This window comes from Passer montanus, unplaced genomic scaffold, assembly GCF_014805655.1.
Source record: "Passer montanus isolate IOZ18808 unplaced genomic scaffold, ASM1480565v1 scaffold63, whole genome shotgun sequence".
NCBI lineage: Eukaryota > Metazoa > Chordata > Aves > Passeriformes > Passeridae > Passer > Passer montanus.
This window is the reverse complement of record NW_024371371.1, coordinates 31,137-51,763: the sequence shown is the minus strand read 5'-3', so window position 1 is coordinate 51,763 and position 20,627 is coordinate 31,137. Positions and strand designations below refer to the sequence as shown.

The 20,627-nt window shown below is 59.5% G+C and overlaps 2 protein-coding genes across 2 annotated transcripts; one reads left to right on the top strand and one right to left on the bottom strand.

Annotated features, from left to right (window-relative positions):
• Window positions 1–1,809: 1,809 nt before the first annotated feature.
• On the top strand, window positions 1,810–2,673 carry LRRC3 (leucine rich repeat containing 3). The gene has a single exon (XM_039728020.1). It carries the CDS (start codon window positions 1,810–1,812, stop codon window positions 2,671–2,673), a length of 864 nt encoding a protein of 287 aa, XP_039583954.1.
• Window positions 2,674–3,997: 1,324 nt separating this feature from the next.
• Window positions 3,998–16,770, bottom strand: TSPEAR (thrombospondin type laminin G domain and EAR repeats). Its single transcript, XM_039727965.1, has 12 exons — window positions 16,584–16,770; window positions 13,381–13,601; window positions 12,111–12,349; window positions 11,902–11,992; window positions 11,275–11,431; window positions 10,785–10,916; window positions 9,302–9,534; window positions 7,857–8,043; window positions 5,993–6,222; window positions 5,719–5,906; window positions 5,132–5,233; window positions 3,998–4,885 (listed from the first exon to the last, which is right to left on the bottom strand). Exons 1-12 carry the CDS (start codon window positions 16,666–16,668, stop codon window positions 4,732–4,734), a joined length of 2,019 nt encoding a protein of 672 aa, XP_039583899.1. The 5' UTR covers window positions 16,669–16,770; the 3' UTR covers window positions 3,998–4,731.
• Between the last annotated feature and the right edge of the window lie 3,857 nt (window positions 16,771–20,627).

Below are 20,627 nucleotides of genomic sequence, written 5' to 3'. Positions count from 1 at the left end.
TGGGGGTCATTCTTGGAGCACACCTCCAGGCTAAGCCCAATTCCACCCCAACCCTGCTGTACAAACTCACTTTGGCACAGCCTCACCCCCAGTGATGGCTGGCTCACAGAATGGTGTGGGTTGGACGGGATTTCAGTGATGGTTTCATTTCCAGCCATGGGCAGGGGCACCTTGCAGGCTGCTCGAAAGCCCTGGCCGTGTTTAGAGCTGATGTGGAGCTGTGCTCCCAAGTGCTGGCCTGGCACCTTCTCCCACTGCCCCAGACTGATGTCTGCTCCTGCTCCCCTCCGGGGAGGGACGATCGTGCCTTACAGCAGCAGATGAAGCTTCTAGACTCTCAGCCTCCAAAAAACCAGCGGAAATCTCATTAGCAGCGCTCATTTCTGCGCACCGGGCTCCGCGCTGCCGCTCTCCCGCAGCCCCGGGGTTCCGCCTGCTGTCCCCGCTGCCCCCGCCCCGCTCCCGCAGCAACAGGTGGGGCCGGCCGGGATCCGAACCGGCACCGAACCGGCACGGCAGCCACAGCCCGAACGGTAAGTGACCGCGGGCCCCGGGCGGGGCAGCGCCGGGTCCGGGCAGGGCTCAGGGCGGGCCGGAGCATCGCCCCGCACAGCCCGGGCACGGCGGGGCTGCGGCTCCTGGGGCTCCCGAGCCCTTCCACGCGGCACCGCGTACTCCTTGTTCCCCGGGAACAGAGACGTCCCTGTTCCCCCCGTCAGAGCCCGGGGCGTTTTGCAGGGTCAGAGGATTCCCGGGAAGCCCAGCTTCAAACCCCCGGGCAGGATCCACTGCCGGGGGCAGGGCTGCGGGCACAGCTGCAGACAGCGTCCTTCGGGTATGAGCACACCGCGTCCCTCAGGTGTGAGCATCCCCCTGTGGTACCCTGAGCACGGGCACGCCTGAGGGATGCTGCTGCTACCGGGGGAATGCCATTAGCAGAAGGATTCTGGTACCAGAGGGACAGCAACTTGGTGCCCATAATGACTTTACATGGGACATTAATTCCCATGAGAAATGCTCCCTTGGCCTCCCAGATCTCCCCTCCATGAGGATCTCTTTTCCCAGGCTGGCCAAGGCAGCAGCAGGGACAGGAGCAGCACCAAAGGCAGAGGAAAGGTGTCCCACTTACTTCACCTCCTGCCTCGCTCACCCCTGGCAGCACTGGGGTGTGCTTTGGGGTTCCTACACCACCCCTTTTACTGTGCTAGGCAGTGGCTCCTCCCTTCCCCTCCCACCCCCAGAGCCAGGCTGTCAAACCACACTCTTTGTTTACTTTAAAAAAACAAACTCACCTCCAAACACTTCTTTGGTGAAACTCGTGGGAACCTGGCTTGTACCAGCTCACAGACCAGAAGGGAAGGGAAGGGAAGGGAAAGCAAAGCAAAAGAGCTCCACATCTTGTTACTTAAAACCCTGGCGGTGATTAAATCAGTCTGATGATCCTTACAGTCTGACTCATCATTTTTTTTAAACACTCAGGGCTGGTGAGGTAGGGATTTACTGCTGCTGCTCTCCAGCAGCAATCCCCCCTGGAAACTGGGCAGCAGGATGGGGCAGAACGTCCCGGGCTCATCTCCACACCCCATCTGGCAGCTCCCTTTGTCCACCTAGGTGGTCTCTGCAGAGACAGGGGTTTCTATTTTTAATTAATCCAAATTAAGCTGTCCTGGGAAAGATAGCCAGTGTCACTCCACCCTTGTGAGCCCAGCCTCTCACCCCTTTGCCAGGGCACACCACACACGAGCCATGCCCGGTGTTCCAGGAGATAATGCTGTGTCACATCCCCTGCACCCACAGCTTCCCTCAGCCATGGGAGAGGCCTTGCAGGGGCGCCCAGGAGCCGTCCTGCTGCCCCGGGGAGCTGCCAGCAGTCATGCTGAGCTGCCTGCCTGCAAGATGACCCTCACCACCAGCAGCACCAGCAGCAGCACGTCGGCGCCCAGCGTGGCCCAGGCTTTCTTCTGCCTCCTGCTCTGCATCCCCTGGGGCAGCTCCTGCCCGCCCAGCTGCCAGTGCACGGAGCGGGCGGGGGCCAAGGCCGTCCTCTGCAGCTCCCAGCGCCTGGAGGAGATCCCCAAGGACATCCCCAGAGACGTGGTGCTCCTCAAGCTGGACGCCAACAGCATCACCAGGATCCCCAGCAACGCCTTCAGGCACCTCTCCCACCTGCAGGAGATCGACCTCTCCGGGAACGCCATCGAGAAGATCGACAGGGCGGCTTTCAGAGGGGTGGCAGCCGGGCTGAGGAGCCTCGACCTGTCCGGCAACCGCATCCGCAGCATCCCCAAGGAGGCCCTGCTGGCCCTCAGGGCCGAGCTGCGGCTGGCCAACAACCCCTGGCACTGCGAGTGCGGCCTGCAGGAGCTGCTGTGGGAGGCGCGCCTGGACCCGGCCTCGCTGCGGGACGTCACCTGCCACACGGCCCCGCGGCAGGAGTACGTGGGCAAGCCGCTGCTCCAGGTGCTGGACGCCGGCGCCAACTTCTGCGGCGCGCGCCCGAGGAGCACGGACGTGGCCGTGCTGGTCACCATGTTCGGCTGGCTCGCCATGGTGGTCGGCTACGTCGTGTGCTACGTGCGGCACAACCGGGAGCGCTCCTGCGGGCACCGGGAGCGGCTGGGCACGCTGCCGGGCGCCCAGGCCCGTGTGGAGAGCACCAGCACCGCCCTGTAGAGCGGGGCTGGGGCCGGCTTCAGGCTTCTTCCTCACAGGGAGCCCCTGGCAGCTGGTGGGCATCAAGGCTTCTCGGTGGGATTCTGCAGTGCTTTCTTTGGTTGAGTGCCACCAGCCCCCTCCCCAGTGACACTGGAGTGAGTGTGGGCAAACGACATGGGGGAGGGATCCAGGGACACCCTGTGTGGGCCTGTCCATGCTGACCAGGGACTTGGACATAATACTTGTCCCCCAGGTTGTAGGGACACGCAGCCCCAGCCAGAGCTGGGCTTGCAGGGAATGCAGCCCCAGTCGCGTGCTTGTGGCTGGGAGAGAACGAGTCCCTGGCAGGGAGAGATGGGCTCTGGGGCCAGGCGGTCCCTGGGGTGCAGAGGGTCACTGCAGAGGGGTCACCCCATCCTGGCTCCAGTGAGGCATCAGCCTTGCCAAGGGCAGGACAGCCCCCCCCCCAAGGCCCTCACTACCAGGGGAGCTCCAAAACCTCTGATTTCCTCAATAAAGCCCTGCACTTAGGAAAAGCCCTCAGGGTTTGTGCTGTGCTGGGACATGAGTGGCCAGGGAGATGGGTGGCCAGGGAGGGTGGTGGTGCTCGTGGTGCTTGGGGGGCTTATCCTAATTCAATCTGTGCCAAAGCAGAGCAGCCTGAATTCAATGTACCAGCACAACTCCCATTAGGTGCCACCCCCTCCCACCCTCAGCTGAATCTCAGGCAGGGACCAGTGGCCAAATACATCTGGTCTTGCCTTATCTTGCCCTTCCTGGGGGCTGAATTAGGGTTGTTGCTCACAGCTTATTGATGGAAGCAAATCAAATTCTCCCTTTTGTCACAAGGGAGAAATGGCCCTTCCTGGCAGAGCCAGCTGCACTGAAGAGGGAGAGGAGGGAGGGATGCAGAGGCTCACCCTGCAGGTCTGGACCCTGGAAAGGCTCAGGCTGTGACCCCCAGCCCTTCTTGATGGGGCTGGCACCTCATGAGTGCTCCCCAGTGCCAGGGGGGTGGCTCAGCCCAGCAGGAATCCTGGCTCTGGGGAAGGCTGAGAGGTGCTCTGGGACACTCAGGTGAGGCAGGGGGTCCTGGGTGGGGGGGACAGAGGGGCACCCTCACCCCAGCACACTCGGGTGCTCAGGGGCACCTCGTCCTCAGTGGGCTACCCATAGCCATGGACATTCAGGGGTGACTTGGTGGGTGGAGGGATGCCTCTGCCACAGGCAGAGCAGCTGGGTTACCCATGGGGGAGAAAGGCTGGGTGCACACAGTTTATTAGAGCTCTGGTTAAGCAAAAGAGTCCCCCAGCAAAGGCGAGGAAAAGAAAAGAGGCCACAGTTTCACCTGAAGCAGGTTTGGGTTTTTCCCACTCCCGTGGTAGCTGGATGGGTCCAAATGTAAAGCAGGTTTTCTCAGGGGTCCCTAACCCCACACAAAGGTGCACGGACCAGCAAGGACCAGCACTGGCCCTCGAGCACACCAACAGGTCTGCAGAACACACACAACACTTGAGGGAGACCCAACCCAGCCATGGCAGAGTGGCAGGGTGGGCAGGCACCTGTGGCAGTGGCATGGAGGTGACAAGAATGGCTGCAGTGTCAAACCAGATGGTCCTCAGGAGCATCACAGCCCCAGGCAGGCAGAGCCAAGCCTGGACACGCTTTTCCCCACAATTTCTCACAGTTTACTCCCCTCTGCCATGCACCCATCCCAGCAGCTCATGCTCTGCTCTGCCTCTTCCTTCCCTGGCTTTGTGCAAGCTTTGGCCACAGCTGCTGGCAGCTCTGGGTCCCTCCTGGGGACTGGAAACTGCCAAGCACCATGGCCCTGGTAAGCCAGGGGGTGCACCCAGCCTCCAGCAACCTTGGGTAGGACATGGAGCATGGTGGCAGAGCTTTCCCAGGAGAAACAGCGCCTGGACAAGGCTGCAGGGAGCCTGGAGCTCCCTCCTCCTCCTCCTCCCTTCCTGCAGAGCATTCAGCCAGCCAGCCCAGCTGATGCTGAGCCATTCCCGGGCTCTGTGGTCCATCTCCACCTGGCAGCCCAGCTGGTCCCGGCGTGTCTCAGCTGCCTCAGGTGGTTTTCAGCCGGAGCACCTTGGAGAGCGGCTCCCTGGCGCTGGAGTAGAGCAGGTAGGAGCCCTCAGCGGTGTGAAACGCCTCCCAGTCCCTGCAGCCCACCGTGGGGAGCTGGTGGGCTGCCACGAAGCCCTCGTAGCCTTGCCACCTGCACAGGGAAGGCAGTTAGCTCCTGGGGCTGGGCTGGGCACCCGGGAAGGGCAGGGAGCTGAGCCATGGAGCTGCCATCCCCCAGCTCCCTGCTGTGGCTCAGTTTGGGATGTCCCTCACCAGGGCTTCCCATCCCTGCCTGGAAGCAGGGAGCAGTCCCACCATGCTCCCTGGGCAGGTGAGCAGGCTGTGCCCTGCAGGGGGGTCCTGCAGGGAGCAGCCCCCAGCCTGTCCTCTGCAGTACCTGTAGATGATGCTGTTGACAGAGAAGGTGAAGCCATCGAAGGAGTTGGCCACCACCAGGAAAGAGTCGTCTCCCACTGAGAAGAACTCCCAGTCCAGGGCACTGGGGATGGAATGAGCAGAGGGACAGGTGAGGTGACCTCTGTGTGGCTCTGACACCCTGAGCACACACAGAAAACCCTGCTCTTCCCAGGCTGCTCCTGAAAGACATCCACCCTCATTCCCAAACCTAGCCCTTCTCCCAGCTCCCACTGGGACTTGGTGCCAAGGAGCCATCACCCTCCCCACCTCTCACCAGTCTCAGTCCCTGGGAGTGTGAAGCCTGCAGGAGCCCTCCAGGAGACAAGCAAGAGTTAAACTGAAAAAGGAGAGGCCCTGCCACAGCTGCAGCCATCCCATCCCTGGAATGTCCAAGGCCAGGTTGGACAGGGCTTGGAGCAACCTGGGCTAGTGGAAGGTGTCCCTGCCCATGGCAGGGGGTGGAATGAGGTAGGCTTTAAGGTCCCTTCCCCCCCAAATCATTCTGGAATTCTGTGAGACCTTTGGATTGCTCAGACTGAGGAGCACCCTGAATCCTTGCACAGGTACCTGTAGGTGAGAAGGTCCTGGAATTTAACAAACATCTGGGCCGTGATGTTCAGCTCATAGATGGAGGAGTTGATGGCATAGAAGTTGGAGGGTGCTGGCATCCCGCTGTCATAGCTGTGGCTGTTGGCAACAGCCAGGAAGACTCTGTCCCCAATGTGAAAAACCTCCCAGTCGGCTGCACCAAATGTCTGTGGGGAAGGAGGCCGTGAGAGGCTGGATGTGCTGCCCTGCCTAAGCACAGAGGGGGGACTGAGGAGCAGTGGCCAAGCCTTACCAGGATAGACTGGAAGAGCTGGAAAGAGCCACGGAGCCAGATGTAGATGTGTGAGTAGATCTTGGTGGATGTGCCATTGAAGGTGTTAGCTACAGCCAGGAAGGAATACGGTCCGATGGTGAAGAATTCCCAGTCGTAGGCTCCAGAGGTAGGAATGGTCTGGTTAGTTTCAAACAGCCTTGTCCTGGGGTTCCACCTGTATATCACACTGTCTATATTGTGGTTGTTCCCTGGGGGAGACAGATGTGCACCATGAGGGACAGCAATTCCTGCTTTGTGTAGGAAACAAGACCCCAAAGCAGGCTCAGCTACGTTAATATTTGCCAGCAGGTCACGAGGCTGCTTGCAAGTGACTTATTGCTCCCCAAGAAGTAGCCAAAGAGATTCTACAGCCTTCATCCCTACCTAAAAATCCCCTCCATCCCTACCTAGTGTCTCCATTCCTAGAGCCTCCGTCCCATGGAGCACACCAACAAGTGCACAGCAGCAGCTTTGTGGCAGCCCTGGCAGAGGAGGGACAGGCAGGGGCTTTATCCCCACACAAGCAGCACTCCCTGCCAGCACCCCAGGGTGGGCAAGCTCTGCTGGCTGTCCCACAGTCCCAGCTGTGTCCCTATGCCACAGCACAGGTCACAGTTGAGATGGCCACAATACACAGAGTGTCACCACACAATTTCAGGAGGACTCAGCCCATACAGAGTAACACCACATCACTTCAGAGGGCTGCAAGTTCTGCCTTTCTGGTTCTTTATCCCAGGCTTTTATCCCCTCCTGTTGATGCCCTGCCCCTGTGTGCCCTCTGCTCCCTTTGGAGGTTACTCAGAGCCCCTGGGCACTCCATGGCTCATTGCTGTCAGTGCTGCTCACAGCTGTGCCCACTGGGGATGGGGCTCAGCCCCACCCCAATCACCACACACTCTGTGCCTACATCCCTCAGCTCCTGACACTGGGGGCTTCCCCCTGTCCTAAAGCACGTGCTCCATCAGCTCCTGGGCTCTGCTCAAGCATCTCCACCTGTGTGGGACCCCGCAGGCTTTAGATCCTTATTGCAACAGGGACTGGGGCAAAGAAAGGCTGCAGGAAGAGTGGGAATGGCCACATGGATAAGTGGCAGCTCCGCAGGGACTGAACCTCCAGTCCCCCTCAGGGAAACATCCCCACTTTGGCTTGGCCATGTTGGTCTCACCCCTGTGTGATGTGCATGGCTGGCAAACTGCCTCAAGGGAAGGTCTCACTCTGATGGAGTCCAACAGGAGACACAGGGAGTGTCCAGCCCAGCCCACAGGTGCCCAAGCAGCCTGGTGCCAGCTCTGAGCCTGGTGCCAGAGGCACTGATGCCCCCTGAGCCAGCCCTGATGGCAGGGAAGGAGCCACTGGCTCATCTGAGCCCAGCTGGGAGCACCCCACAGAGCTGTGCTGTCATCCAGGGCTGCACATCCCAGCCCAGAACAGCTCCCTGGGGAGGGGAAGGGGGCTGGATCATGTCTGCAGGGTGTCAGGGAGGGAGCTCAGCTGGCTCTCACTCAGTTCCCCGTGTGCCCACAAAGCTGGGGATCTGGCTTCACAAAAGGCTCCACCTGTGGCACTAGCAGGTTACGCAGTATTGGGGATAAAACTGAAAATAAGCAGAAAGATTCAGCACAGACACCATCCCCACTCCTGTCCTTGTCCCCTGCAGCCAGAAACCCACAGGGTGGCTGTCACCCCCTTGCTTTTCTCTCCTCTCAAGGCGCTGGGTGTCCTGGGGCACCCCAGGCGTGCTCACCTCCCCTGCCCTCCTGAGCATGCAGGGGCAGCCTGCTCCGGGCAGGGCACTGCCAGGGCCCCAGACAGCACCCTGCAGGCAGCACTGAGGGCTGGGTACCTTCTCTGTGGTTGACCACAGCAAGAAAAGCCTCTCCCTGGATGACAAAGGCCTCCCAGTCCCTGGCGCTGTGCGTGCTGATGCGCTGGTACGCCACGAACTTGGCTTTCCTGCGGCTCCACTTGAAGATCACCGAGAACTCCTGACCCCTCTCATCCTGCTCAAAATTCGCCACCGCCAGGAAGATCTGGGAAAAGAAAAGCCAGGATGGCTTGGGTTTCTCCTCTCAAAGCAGCACGGGCAAGGAAATGCAGGGGGAGGTGGGATGGAGTGGCTGGTGTGGCCCTGGCTGGGGTTCTTGAGCTGTCCCCAAGCAACACAAAGTGGGGACAGGGACCCAGTGGCCTGTGGGGGTCCTGGAGGATGGCAGGGGCACAACTGGCAGCCAGCGGCTGTTAGACAAGGTGGGAGAGAGCTGAGCTGTCTGCACTCACTCTCCAGCCCCAGGAATGGGGAGCATGGACATGAAATGCACGGGGGAAGGAGGGAGGTTCAGCTGACAAACGCCCCTGCAAGTAAAGGTGGTTCAGAACAAAAAAAAGGCAGGTATGATAATGATAACAATGACAATAATGATAACAATTCCCCTGAGAGAAAACTCTGGTTTTTCAGACCAAGCAACCCCTGTGAGAGTGTAAGAGACAAGAGTGGGGCAGCAGAGGTGGCCAAGTGCAAGGCAGGGAGCACATCCAAGCTCTGTCATGCTGTGCCACCCCAGGGTCCCTCAGATGGAGCAGCAGAGATTACACCCCAGTTTGGGGCACAAAGAGGCACAGGGCCACAGCCCACAAAGAGGAAAGGGTCAGTGGGGGTTCTCCAACCTCCTGGCCTGTACAGGACCAGGGCTTTGTGCAGCCAAGGAGTAGCCAGCCCAAGGCCAGGGCTGTGCTGGGCTGTCCCCCTGTCCTCCCACAAAAAGTGAATCCCCAGCTCTGCTCTCTCTGCAAGCACCAGTCCAAGGAGCCCCTTTGGGGCATTCCCAGAAACAGCTTCAGTGGGAAGAGAAAACCCTGGAGACACAGCCAGAATGGGTCATGACAGACGGGGAGCAATCCCAGCTTCCCTGGGAGCCCTGCACAGAGCTGGCTCTCAGCAGATGGCTGTCCTGGGTTCCTCCAAAGGGATATTTAGCCTCTCAGGGAGAGGAACCAGGCAAATCCTCTGCTCAAGCCCCAAGGCAGATTGCCCAGGGGAGAAGAGATAGCTCTGAATTCCTGGAATAATTAAAAAGCAAGAGAGTTTTAAAATGCAGCAGGTTGGATTCAGTGGGTCTCAAGAGGGAACTGCAGGCCCTGATGGCTCTTGAAGACCACAGGCAGATCTCTGAGATGCAGTTACCTATATTCTCTAAACCATGCCCAAGCCTCCAGGCTTCAGAGAATCCAGCGCTGGGCACCTGCAATTTAATGCACTGAAACATGGGGGCACCTTCCTGGCAGCCTCACCTTCTTCCCAATGGTGAAATACTTGCAGGACTGAGCTTGGTGGGTGGGGATGTTCTGGTAGTGCACAAACTTGCCCTCAGTCCACCTGTAGATGGCCGAGCCCGGTGGCGTGAGCCGGTTGGCCATGGCTGCAAAGAGCCCCAGCCTGGGGATGCTGAACACCTCGATGCCCATCGTCTCCGAGTTGGTCACCAGGTTCTGGTACTCCTCCACGTAGTCCAGCCTCTGTTGGACTGGCAGCCCACAAAAAAAGAGAGGGATGGGGTTAAAACCAGGTGGGTTTAGCTGGAGAGGGCCCCATGAGGGCCCTGCTGCTGTGCAGAGCTCTGAAGGTCCTGGTGCCCCCGGGGGTGAAGGGCCAAACCAAGGGGTGGTAAGAGGCTGGCTGCAGCACTTCCAGCCCCACCCAGCCCTGCCTGGCCTCCAGCAGAGAGCAGAGTGTGTCCTTTGGGAGCAGGAAAGCCCCCATGGCATGGATTTTGATCATTTTGGTGTATTTATCCTCAAGAGAACAGGGAGGAGATGACAGCAGGAGAGGTTAGGGAAGACTAAGACAGCATCCATGCCAGAAATTGGAGCAGAAAGCTCCAGTGCAGCCCTGATAGCAGATGGATGGGTACTGGAAGGGACAAGTGGCAGAAGGGGCAGTGCTGGTGGCACCAAGGGGCACAGGTCAGTAAGGCCCTGGATGAGCTCTCCTTGGGGAATCAGGGACACCGTGCAATCCTGATGGCTTCCAGAGGTAGGGAAGGGTAGGGGGCCCAGTCACTGCTAGCTGCTGTGGGGAACAAATGGCTCATCCAAACCCACCCTGTGGGTATCGGCAGAAGAAATATGCTGGGAGAGGAGGGAAGGGAAGATCAGTTAGGGACTTATCCCATCCCCCATGTCCTCTCCAGGGATGCTGGGAAGACAGCCTGGAGTCAGTGAGAGTGGCAGTGGATGAAATCCATGTCACTATTGAAGAACACCCATCCATCCCATTGCCTTTCCCACCTTGGTACTCCTACTGTTTTCCTTACAAAATGTCCCACCAGAGCCCAGATGACACTGAGACCTGTGTCTGCCACCCTCCCAATCACTCCCAGTATTTCTGGCAGCTGCTGGGTCTCCTTGTTTCCCCTTATCCATCCCACAAACGCTTCAGCACTGGGGCAGCACCCCAACACCCCGAGCATGGCTCTCCCTGGGTTGAGCTGCCCTGCTCAGACAGGTCAGGAGCTCATCCTGCCCACAAAATTCCCAGGAGACACAGATAATGTGGAGGCACCACAGAGGCATGAAATCCAGAGGTGCTCTGGAAGTGTCATGGGCACTGAGAGCAAAGCAAGGCCTGGCCAAGCAGAGCAGACACAGGGGGACACCCCAGCCCCTCACTGCTGCTGATTCCCATCCCAAAGGGGCCTCGAGGGCAAATCTCAGCTCCTGCTCTGCTGCAAGGCTCTCCTTCCCTCCCCAGAGTGCCAGCAGCTCCCCGGGGTACCTTCCAGCATGGAGAGCCAGGCGCTGCCGTTGCAGAGGTACAGCCCTCGGCGGGAGGCGTTGAACCAGAACTGAGCCTTCTCCTGCTTGGAGCAGCGTGGCCGGGCCCCCAGGGTCACCTTCATGTCAGTCTCTGGCCAGGGGAGGAGCGAGGAGCCTCTCAGTGCACACAGGGAGCAGCAGAGAAGGGGAAAACGCCCTGGCCTCATCCTGATGATGGGCATCAGGCAGTGGGGAAAATGGAATGCCAGCACAAATCTGGGGAGCCACAGACTGGGACAACTCACTGTGTGGGGCCACTGACACGAGCCCAGGGACCCGGGCATGGCCACCCTGTCTGTTCAGGGAGATTTTGGACAGGGATCCCAGGGATTGAGAAACAGAGGGTGCTGGGAACAGGAACTCCCTCCTCCTCTCTGCTCCTGCTCCCTTCCCAGCCCCTTGCCCACAGAGGTGGAGGGGCCAGCAGAGCCCTGCCCTGGGGCACTGACCGTAGGGGTATTTGAGCACCTCGTTGCTCACTGGCTTGGCAGGGACATCCTGGAGGACACTGGGGACAGAGAGCGTTGCTACTTTGAAGTTCACAGCGTGGCATATCCGGGGGGTGGCATCAGCTCCTGGCAGCAGCACAAGCTGTCTCAGCAAGCCCTGAGAAAGTGGGAGCAGAGGATGGAGACCAAGACCCACAGATCACAGAATGGGAATTACACGCACAAGCTGTCTCAGCAAGCCCTGAGAAAGTGGGAGCAGAGGGATGGAGACCATGTCCCACAGATCACAGAATGGGAATTACAGGCAATCCGTGCCTTGGATTTCCTGCCTGACTTCTGCTTGTTGCCCTCCCTCCTGGGATGCAGAAGTGCCCACGGGATTCATGCACTTCTGCCAGATGCCCGGCTGGGGCAATCCCACAGCTGATGTAAGGGGCACGGGGCATGGAGCAGTGCCTTGCCGTGCCTCCACATGGGAAGGACCCACAGCCTCCTCTCCCTCCTGTGCCGTGGCCCAAGCCCTGCCAGCATAAAGGACTAAGAGGGCTGTGGGTCATCCCACAGCCAGCCACGGGCACCCACGAGCCCACCTGGGCACCCGGGGCAGCCCACACCACGGGCACCTACCGTGAACACGCCTTTCCTCCTCCGCCTGCTGCCCAGGTAGAAGCTGGCTCTCCTCACCGACAGCGAGGCTGGAAATGGAGTCTCCACCACCCTGGGGATGGGCAGAGAGGAGGTTTCACACAAGAGGACGATTTCACAGCTGGCCAGAGGAGATGCCGATGAAAGAACATCACCCTGCCCGCCCTGCCGGCTGCGCTGCCCCAACCTACACATCCTTGGGGACGCTGCAGTCCACGGTCAAGGAGAAGGACTGGCCGGAGACAGCCAGGACGAGCGTGTGCCACTGGTTGTCGGAGAGGGACACGTTGGGGAAGGTGACGCGGGTCTGCCAGCCGCCGGCGCGCTCCTGGCTCCAGAAGAGGAAGTGGAGCTTGTCGGGGGCGTAGCGCAGCCCCACTAGCACGCTGGGGCTCCCCTCGGCCATCAGCGTGAAGATGTACTCGTTCCTCTGCGGGAGGGCACGGGCTGGCACCTGCGGGGCCACGCTGTGCCCGCGCTGTGCCCGCTCCGTGTCATTACCGTGCCCGCTCCGTGCCTGTACCGTGCCTGCGCTGTGCCCGCTCCCTGCCATTACTGTGCCTATACCGTGCCATTACTGTGTCCGCTCCGTGCCCGCTCCATGCCCGTACCATGCCCGCACCGTACCCTCACTGTGCCCACACCGTGTCCACTCTGTGCTCGTACCGTGCCCGCACAGTATCCACACCGTGCCTGTACCGTGCCCGCTCCATGCCCGTTCCGTGCCATTACCGTGCCCGCTCTGTGCCCATACCTAATTCTCACCGTGGATGTACTCGTTCCTCTGCGGGAGGGCACGGGCTGGCACCTGCGGGGCCGCGCTGTGCCCACTCCGTGCCCACTCCGTGCCCACTCTGTGCCCACTCTGTGCCCGCACCGTGTCCGCACCATGTCCACACCATGCCCGCACCGTGCCATTACCGTGCCCGCACAGTGCCTGTACCGTGCCCACACTGTGCCCACTCCGTGCCTGTACCATGCCTGCTCCGTGCCATTACCGTGCCCATACCGTGCCCGCTCCATGCCTGTACCATGCCATTTCCATGCTATTTCCATGCCATTACCGTGCCTGTACCATGCCCGCTCCATGCCCGCTCCGTGCCATTACCGTGCCATTACCATGCCATTACCGTGCCGTTACCGTGCCGTTACCGTGCACGCACAGTATCCACACCGTGCCTGTACCGTGCCCGCTCCATGCCCGTTCCGTGCCATTACCGTGCCCGCTCTGTGCCCATACCTAATTCTCACCGTGTCCACACCGTGCCTGTACCGTGCCCGCTCCGTGCCCACACCGTGCCATTGCCGTGCCATTACCGTGCCCGCACCGTGCCCGCTCCTTGCCTGTACTGTGCCTGTACCTAATTCTCACCATGTCAACACCGTGCCCGCCGTGCCGTTACCGTGCCATTACCGTGCCGTTACCGTGCCGTTACCGTGCCACTGCCCGGCCGCGCTCACCTTGGCGGGGCGGCGCAGCGCCCGCAGCGTGGCGATGATGGAGAACTCCTCGGGGAAGCGGTCGCAGTGGACGAAGAGCCGCGAGGCGGGGAAGGCCAGGGCGCGGGGCGGCGAGGCCGAGAGCTGCAGGCCGAGCAGCCCCCGAGCCCGCAGCACCCGCACGCCGCGGGCCGGGGCCCCGGGCGGCACCGCCTCCGCCAGCACGTCCAGCGGGCGCAGCTCTGTGCGGGACACAGCGCGGGTTTATCAGGGTTTGTCGGTGTTTGTCAGCGTTTGTCAGTGTTTGTCAGTGTTTATCGGTGTTTATCGGTGTTTATCGGTGTTTATCGGTGTTTATCCGTGTTTATCAGTGATTATCGGTGTTTATCAATGTTTATCGGTGTTTATCCGTGCTTGTCAGTGTTTGTCAGTGTTTATCGGTGTTTGTCAGTGTTTATCAGTGTTTATCAGTGTTTGTCAGTGTTTATTAGTGTTTGTCAGTGTTTATCAGTGATCATCGGTGTTTATCAGTGTTTGTCAGTGTTTATCGGTGTTTATCAGTGTTTATCATTGTTTGTCAGTGATTATTGGTGTTTATCGGTGTTTATCGGTGTTTGTTTATGAGTGTTTATCGGTGTTTATTGGTGTTTATCAGTGTTTATCGGTGTTTATCAGTGTTTGCTTATCAGTGTTTATCGGTGTTTGTTGGTGTTTATCAGTGATTATCAGCATTTACCAGTGTTTATCGGTGTTTGTCAGTGTTTATCAGTGTTTATCAGCGTTTATCAGCGTTTGTCAGTGTTTGTCAGTGTTTATCAGCGTTTATCAGTGTTTATCAGCGTTTAACGGTGTTTGTTGGTGTTTATCAGTGTTTGTTTATCAGTGTTTATCAGTGTTTATCAGTCTTTATCCGTGTTTATCAGTGTTTATCCGCGTTTATCAGCGTTTATCGGTATTTATCAGTGATTATCGGTGTTTGTCGGTGTTTATCAGTGTTTGTCAGTGATTATCGGTGTTTATCGGTGTTTATGAGCGTTTATCAGTGCTTGTTTATCAGTGTTTATCCCCGCTGCGGGATGCGGGTGCGCGCCCAGCAGCCTGCCCGGTGGAAGAGCATCGCCCCGTCCCCTGCTGCAGGGTGGGATTTGCCCTTCGGACACAAGGCTGGCACGGCACCGCTGGGGCGGCTCTGAGCGCTGGCACCGGAGCCGGGAGATGCCAGCCCGGCAGCTCCTCGGGATGCAGCGGCAGCAGCAGCCTCAGCCAGGAGGGCAGGCAGGGCTGCGGTGCCGCAGAGCGGCTCTCAGGACAGCCAGCTGTCCCCATCCCTGTCCCCCCAGGACAGCTCCACCCCTCGGGTCCCGTCCAGGCTCTCCCAGCCCAGCCCTAATTGCACACACGCACACGCACTCTCCCGGCAGGCACCAAAACCACTCATTATAAATAATTACCCTCTCCCCGGAGAGGAGAACGCCGTGCCAGCCCCAGGGCATCGCCCCGGTGGGAGCACACGGCACCGCAGCTCCAGAAAGTGCCACCCCACGGAACAATGCCAGGGGTGGCACAGGAAGGGCTGGAGCAGCTGTGGGGACTTCTCCTGCACCCTCCTGGCTTTACTTTTGAACGCTGCTCTGGCAGAGAAGGGAGCTGCTGCCCGAGAGATGAAGCAGCACTTGGCTGCACTAAACATCCCTGGTTCCATCCCGCCCCGCTGAGAGCTGGCTTTTAGCTCCAATTTGTACTAATAAATGCGGGCTGCTGGGGCACGGCGGGAGGGCTGGGAAGGAGGGAGCTGCGAGCAAGGCTGGCTGTGTGTCTGAATCCAAACCAGCTGCGGAAGGGAAGCGCTTCCTGCACACACGCCTGGCCAGCCCAGCCCAGCCCCAGGTGGGCAGAGCCAGCAGGAATGTGCTCGTGTGGCTCCATCCGGACCAGAGCAGGGAGATGGGTGAGGTCCTTCCCACCCTGGCAGCTCTGCGTGCCCCCTGCCCGCCCCGCTGCTGGTTTAAGCTGCTCCTAAAGCAAAGTCTTGGTGGGGGAGTTTTAACTGGAACAGCTCATTTCAGAAATGCATCACTCGGGCAACGGCCAGTTCCTGTTTTTCCCAGCAAAAAGTACAAGCTGAACTCAGGCTTGGATTTGCAGAGGGGTTTAGGAGCCCCCAGTTGCCCCTGAGATGCTGAGGATGAAGAGGGGAGAGCTCAGCTGGTGCTGGAGGTTGTGGGCCAGGAAGGGGCCAAGTCCTAAAACCAAACCCAAATCCCTAAATCCAAAGGTCTGCCTCCCACATCCATCACTGCTAAGGCTGGCAGAGCAGCTGGGGTGCTCCAGCCCAGCTTGGGCAGCACAGGTGGCATCAGTGGGGCTTGTGCTGGGGTCCCCAGGATGATGCTGGGGCCTCAGCACCCCCTGGATCCCTCCAGCTAAGGCTGCCTGGGGACAGCAGCGACATTCCCAGAGAGATTGGGGCACCTTGGGGAGGAGGCAGTGGGCAGAAACTCCCCATTCTCCCCCTGTTTTTCTTCTCACATCACCTGGGCTGTACAAAAAGCAAATACAATTGCCATCAGACTGGGACAAGCCCTAAGCACGCAGAGCCTGGGCCCGAGCGGCCCCAAAAGCTGAGCTCAGCTGGGCTGCCCACACAGCACAGGGATGGGATGGGATGGGATGGGATGGGATGGGATGGGATGGGATGGGATGGGATGGGATGGGATGGGATGGGATGGCAGAGCCAGGGCAGGGACCCTCCTTGTCTCGGGAAATGACACCGGAGCTCCGGCCGGGAATGTGGGACGGAATTTTTGCTGCCGGGAGGGTGGGGGTTGTGCCTGTCAAGAGCACAGAGGAGGGACTTTCCAGGGGGACTTTCATGGCTCTCCTGTCCCTTTTCCCAGTCCATCCCCTGCCCCAGCAGAGCCTGGGGCCGCGCCGGTGCCCCAGGGACAGGCACAGCTCTCCCCACGGCTCCCAGAGGGCTGGCTGCTCCCCCGTGGGCCCTGGGGGGGCTGCAGGCACAGGAATGACCCCACACCCTGCCACCACCACCCATGGGTGCTGCCATGCAGCCCCGAGGTGCACAGGGTGGGCACTGAGCACAGAACACGGGGCTGGGCTGCCAGCGAGAGCATGCCCCCCAAAACAGAGCACCCTCAGAGCACCCCAGCCGTGGGACAGCCCCGTCCCACACCTGTGACACCCCTGTCCCCTCCCGTGGCTCCTACCTGTGCAGTGCTGCCACGTCCGGCCGGAGCCCCCGGCGCTGGCCCAGCGGAGCAGCAGCAGCCACAGCAGCAGTGCCGCCGACATCGGGGTGTGCCCTGGGGGGGTCCATCCACCGGGACCCCCCCCAGTCCGCCCTGCCCTGCCCGGCTCAGCGCCCCGGGGGCTCGGGCATGCTCTGCCCCGGGAGCCCCGGCACCGTGTCAGCCCCGGCTGCCGCAGCCCGGCTCCGTGCCCATGCTCTGCCCGGGCATCGCCCCCGGGGGGCTCCCGGGGGGCTCCTGGGGGGCTCCCGGCAAGGCAGTGCCGGCTGCAGCCTGCACACAGACATTTAAATGAGAGGTCGGTGGTGGGAGAGGAGGAGTCCCGGCTCCTCCAGAGCTTTTATCTTTTGCCCAACCCTCTGGAAGGCGGCTTTGGGGAGGGATTTTTTAATCGTTATTTTTTGCTTGCTTTCTTCGCTTCCTTTCATTTTTGGTGATTCATTTTTCTGGGTTCGCATGGGAGTAGGTGAGAGATTCACTCCTGCCTGGAGAGGGCTGGGTGGGAGCCCTCCTGCCCCTAAATGCATTGGTTTTCAGCTTGTATTGGGTGAGAGACCCTCTGACCCCTCTGATCCCACCCCACCGTGGCCAGGTCCCAAAAACTGCACATTTCTCCCCCGGCATTGCCCCAGGCAGGTGATGCCCACGCCATGCCCCAGGCCAGGCTCCATCCCAAGGGCCAGCCACCAAAAATGCCACCGATTCAGAAACCCTCCAGGTTGTGCTGCTCCGAGGGAAGCACCAGCAGTGGGAAAGCTCCCTGCACACAGCGAGCTCCGCTGGGCTCCACCAGCCACAGAACCAGGCTCTTCCCTTCCCCAAACAATTGAAAGAGGCTCCCACCCCCCTGGTCCCCACAGCCTTCCTGCAAGGCCAGCGCTAGAATGGGAAGCGGATGGCGAGGACCAAACGCCAGAAATTGTGTCGCAAACTGGGGGTTCTGTCAGCCAGGAAGAGCCAGAGCCCGACCCACAGCCGTGCCTGCTGTCAGTCTGTCCTCACCCCGGAGTGCTGGGGCTGAGAGTGCAGCCCAAGGAGTGCAGCACCATGTCCCACACCCCCACAGGAGCTGTCTGAGCCCCACGCAGCCCAGGGCACCAGGACATTGGTGCCTCTGTCTCAGAGGCTGCAGAGTGGCTGTGTGCCTGTCCAACAGCCCCAGCAGGGCTGCATGGAGCTCCCCGCTCCTAACAGCCTCCCTTTGGGCATCCCCCAAATTCGGGTTCCACCAGGATCGTGCTTAAACAGAGCTTAGCCTCTCTGCAAGAGATGAGGCACTGCTGCCTCCTCATCCTCATGGTCATCCTCATGCTAGGGATGGTGCCCAATGGCACAGCCACAACCAAACCTGGGGGTCCCAAAAGGTAGGTGGGGGTCCTGAATGGCACCTGGGAGCTCCAAAAGGCAGCTGGGGGCCCTGAATGGCAGCTGCTGGAGGTGAGCACAAGGGATGCAGGAGGACAAACCACCCCATCTCCCCTGACAGGCACAGTCCCTCCTGAGGGCACCCACCAGGGCTGGGACTGGGAGCAGTGGCCTCACTGAACCCCAGGCCATGGGGAGAAGGAGAGTGGTGTTCCAAGCACGTCTGGCACAGAGGTGGGCACTGCAGGGAAAGCTCCTGTCAGGTTGGAGCTGGGCAAGGCATCACAAACAAGAATCAGAGCCACCACATTTCCCAGGGCTGCACACATGTGTCAAGTTAAGCGTGGCTTTGGGAGCTGGCAGAACTGCCCTGAGCAAGGGATGGGTTTGGGGGAGGCTCCTGCTGAGGCTCTGCAAGGGTCCAGGGAGGGAGGGAAAATCCTGGCAGAGATTCTGAGTCCATTGGTTTTCCAAAAAGGATGCAGCTACCTTTCAGTGCTTTCTTGGCCAAAAAACCAGTCAGTGGGGACATCCTCACCAAGGACAAGCTGTGGGTGCCCCCTCAACACACAGAGAGACCTGTGGGCTTCCAGGCAAGAGGTGGAGGACTGAAGCCCCCAGTGATGAGCACAGAGGACATGGTGGGCTCAGCTGCTGTTCAGCCACGTTAATGAACAGTCTCCAGGTGAGGACAGGGACACTGGAGGTCCTCAAGGGTTCCCCCTCTCTGGGCTGGGATGCTGGCGTGGCAGGAGATGGTGGAGTGGCTTGGCCAGTGCCTGGTGCTTTGCTCCCTGCCTGGGGAGCCGAGCTGTGATGTGAAGTAAGGACAGGGACATGCCGCTCCCCGCCGTCACACTGGGTCCAGAACCTGCTCCTTGTCCCCAGGACAGTAGGAAGTGGTCTGCAAAATAGCTCCTAAGCACACAGGCACACATTCCTGTGTGCAGAAACAAGCACGAGGGGATGAAATAAAAGAGACAAACAGCGAGACGTTTGCCTAATTCGCATGGGGCGTAAATAAAACCATGTGGCGGCTCCGAACAAAATGATCCTTGGATTTTCACCAGCAAGGTTTGGCCATCCCTGCGTTAGGAAAGGTTGAGAAACCCATCTGTAGGCAATCCACTGCAAGCAGAGCTTTCACACAGGGGACAGTGCCAGGAGGGCACCTCGCCGACGCCAGGGAGCGGCTGGACCCCGCTGGACACGGGGAACGTTCCTGCTCTTCCAAGGCTGTAACTCACTCCTTATTATTTGCAGACACAAAGCCGTGTTTCAGGGCTTCATGCCTTACTCATTTCAGCCTTTATTCCTGACATCTGTACATAATCAGAGAATCCTTTAGGTTGGAAAAGACCTCTAAGTCTGTCAAGTATTTTGCCCTGAAACGCAGCGCAGGCATCAGCAAGGGCAAAGCTTTGAGGGACCCCATAAGTAACTGATGGACAAATGCCCATCCCATGGTGTCCCCAGCTTTTGTCTACTCTGCTGTCTGCACCAGCAGGGCCAGCAGAGCCTGCCACACTCACAGCCACGGGGGTAGAGCTGGAGGTCAGTGATGAGCACGAGGAGCTGGTCTCACCTGTGTGAGCAGCAGGGTGGACATCAGCCCTTTGGGATCAGTTATGAAGGGATTGGGGAGAATTGTTCTCAGAGTGACATCCCAGATCGCAGTTCCCCAAACCACAGTTTGGGTTCAGCAACTGCAACACCTTCCCCAGGATGGTGGGATGAGGTCTCCATCCTCAGCCGCTTCCAAGGCTCCTCCCTTGTCACCTCTGCCCTTTCTCCCAGGCTGAAAATCTTCCCTGTGTTTCCTGGAGCAACTGCAGCTCCCTGAGTCCAACCCAGCACCATAAAGCAGTTCCGGCAAGGGATCCCCACACCAGGAAACCTGTCAGCATGGCACAGAAGCGCAAACATCTTTAACCCCAACGCCTTTCAAAAGCTGGATTCCCAGAAGTTTTGGAGAGGTTCTGCCAGGAAAAGTTTTGTGAAAGACTGGGAGGATTGCAAAAGGCACCGTTTTTAGGAAAACCACCAAAAAAAAAAAAAAAAGCACAAAGCCTCCCCAACACAGCAAGTGCTGCTGCCAGCTTCCCAGCACGGAGCTGCCCTCGGGAGCAATCCCTGCCAGGCGGTGGCCAGCCACCAGCACAGCTCGTGTCCCAGAGCCCTCCCTGGCCCCACAGGCACCGCCAGCCCCAGGGAAGGAAGGAGCTGGGAGCCCCCAGCTTGCTTTGGCCATGGCAGCAGGCAGTGGGTTGCAGCCCACGGGCCTGTCCAGGCAGCCAGGAGGAAGCTGAGCATCCTGCCCTGCATTTGGAGGACACATGGTGGCAGCTGAGCTGGCAGGCTCTGAAGGGGCTCCAGAAAGCAGACACTCAACTTTCACCAGTGCAAGGGAAGACAGGCTTTGAGACCACGCTTCCACACTGGGGCTGTTTTGGGTGGGACTGTGCAGCCCCCACAGCTGCATTCCCCTCATTTCACCCTGCATGTGACCAATAGCTCTTCACTATTGCCTGTCCCTCCTTGATGTAGTTGTTTTAATTTTTGTCACCTTCCCACCAGTGTGCCCAAACCTGTTGAAGAGGCTGAGGCACCTCCCCAGAGCTGCAGGATCCCCAGGCT

Coding starts and splice junctions, on each gene's coding strand:
- TSPEAR (XM_039727965.1), bottom strand. CDS start 16,668: ATGTCGGCGGCACTGCTGCTGTGGCTGCTGCTGCTCCGCTGGGCCAGC. Junction 11,993..12,110: donor TGCAGCGTCCCCAAGGATGT/GTAGGTTGGGGC, acceptor GCCCATCCCCAG/GGTGGTGGAGACTCCATTTC. Junction 5,907..5,992: donor AGCTCTTCCAGTCTATCCTG/GTAAGGCTTGGC, acceptor CCTTCCCCACAG/ACATTTGGTGCAGCCGACTG.
- LRRC3 (XM_039728020.1), top strand. CDS start 1,810: ATGGGAGAGGCCTTGCAGGGGCGCCCAGGAGCCGTCCTGCTGCCCCGG.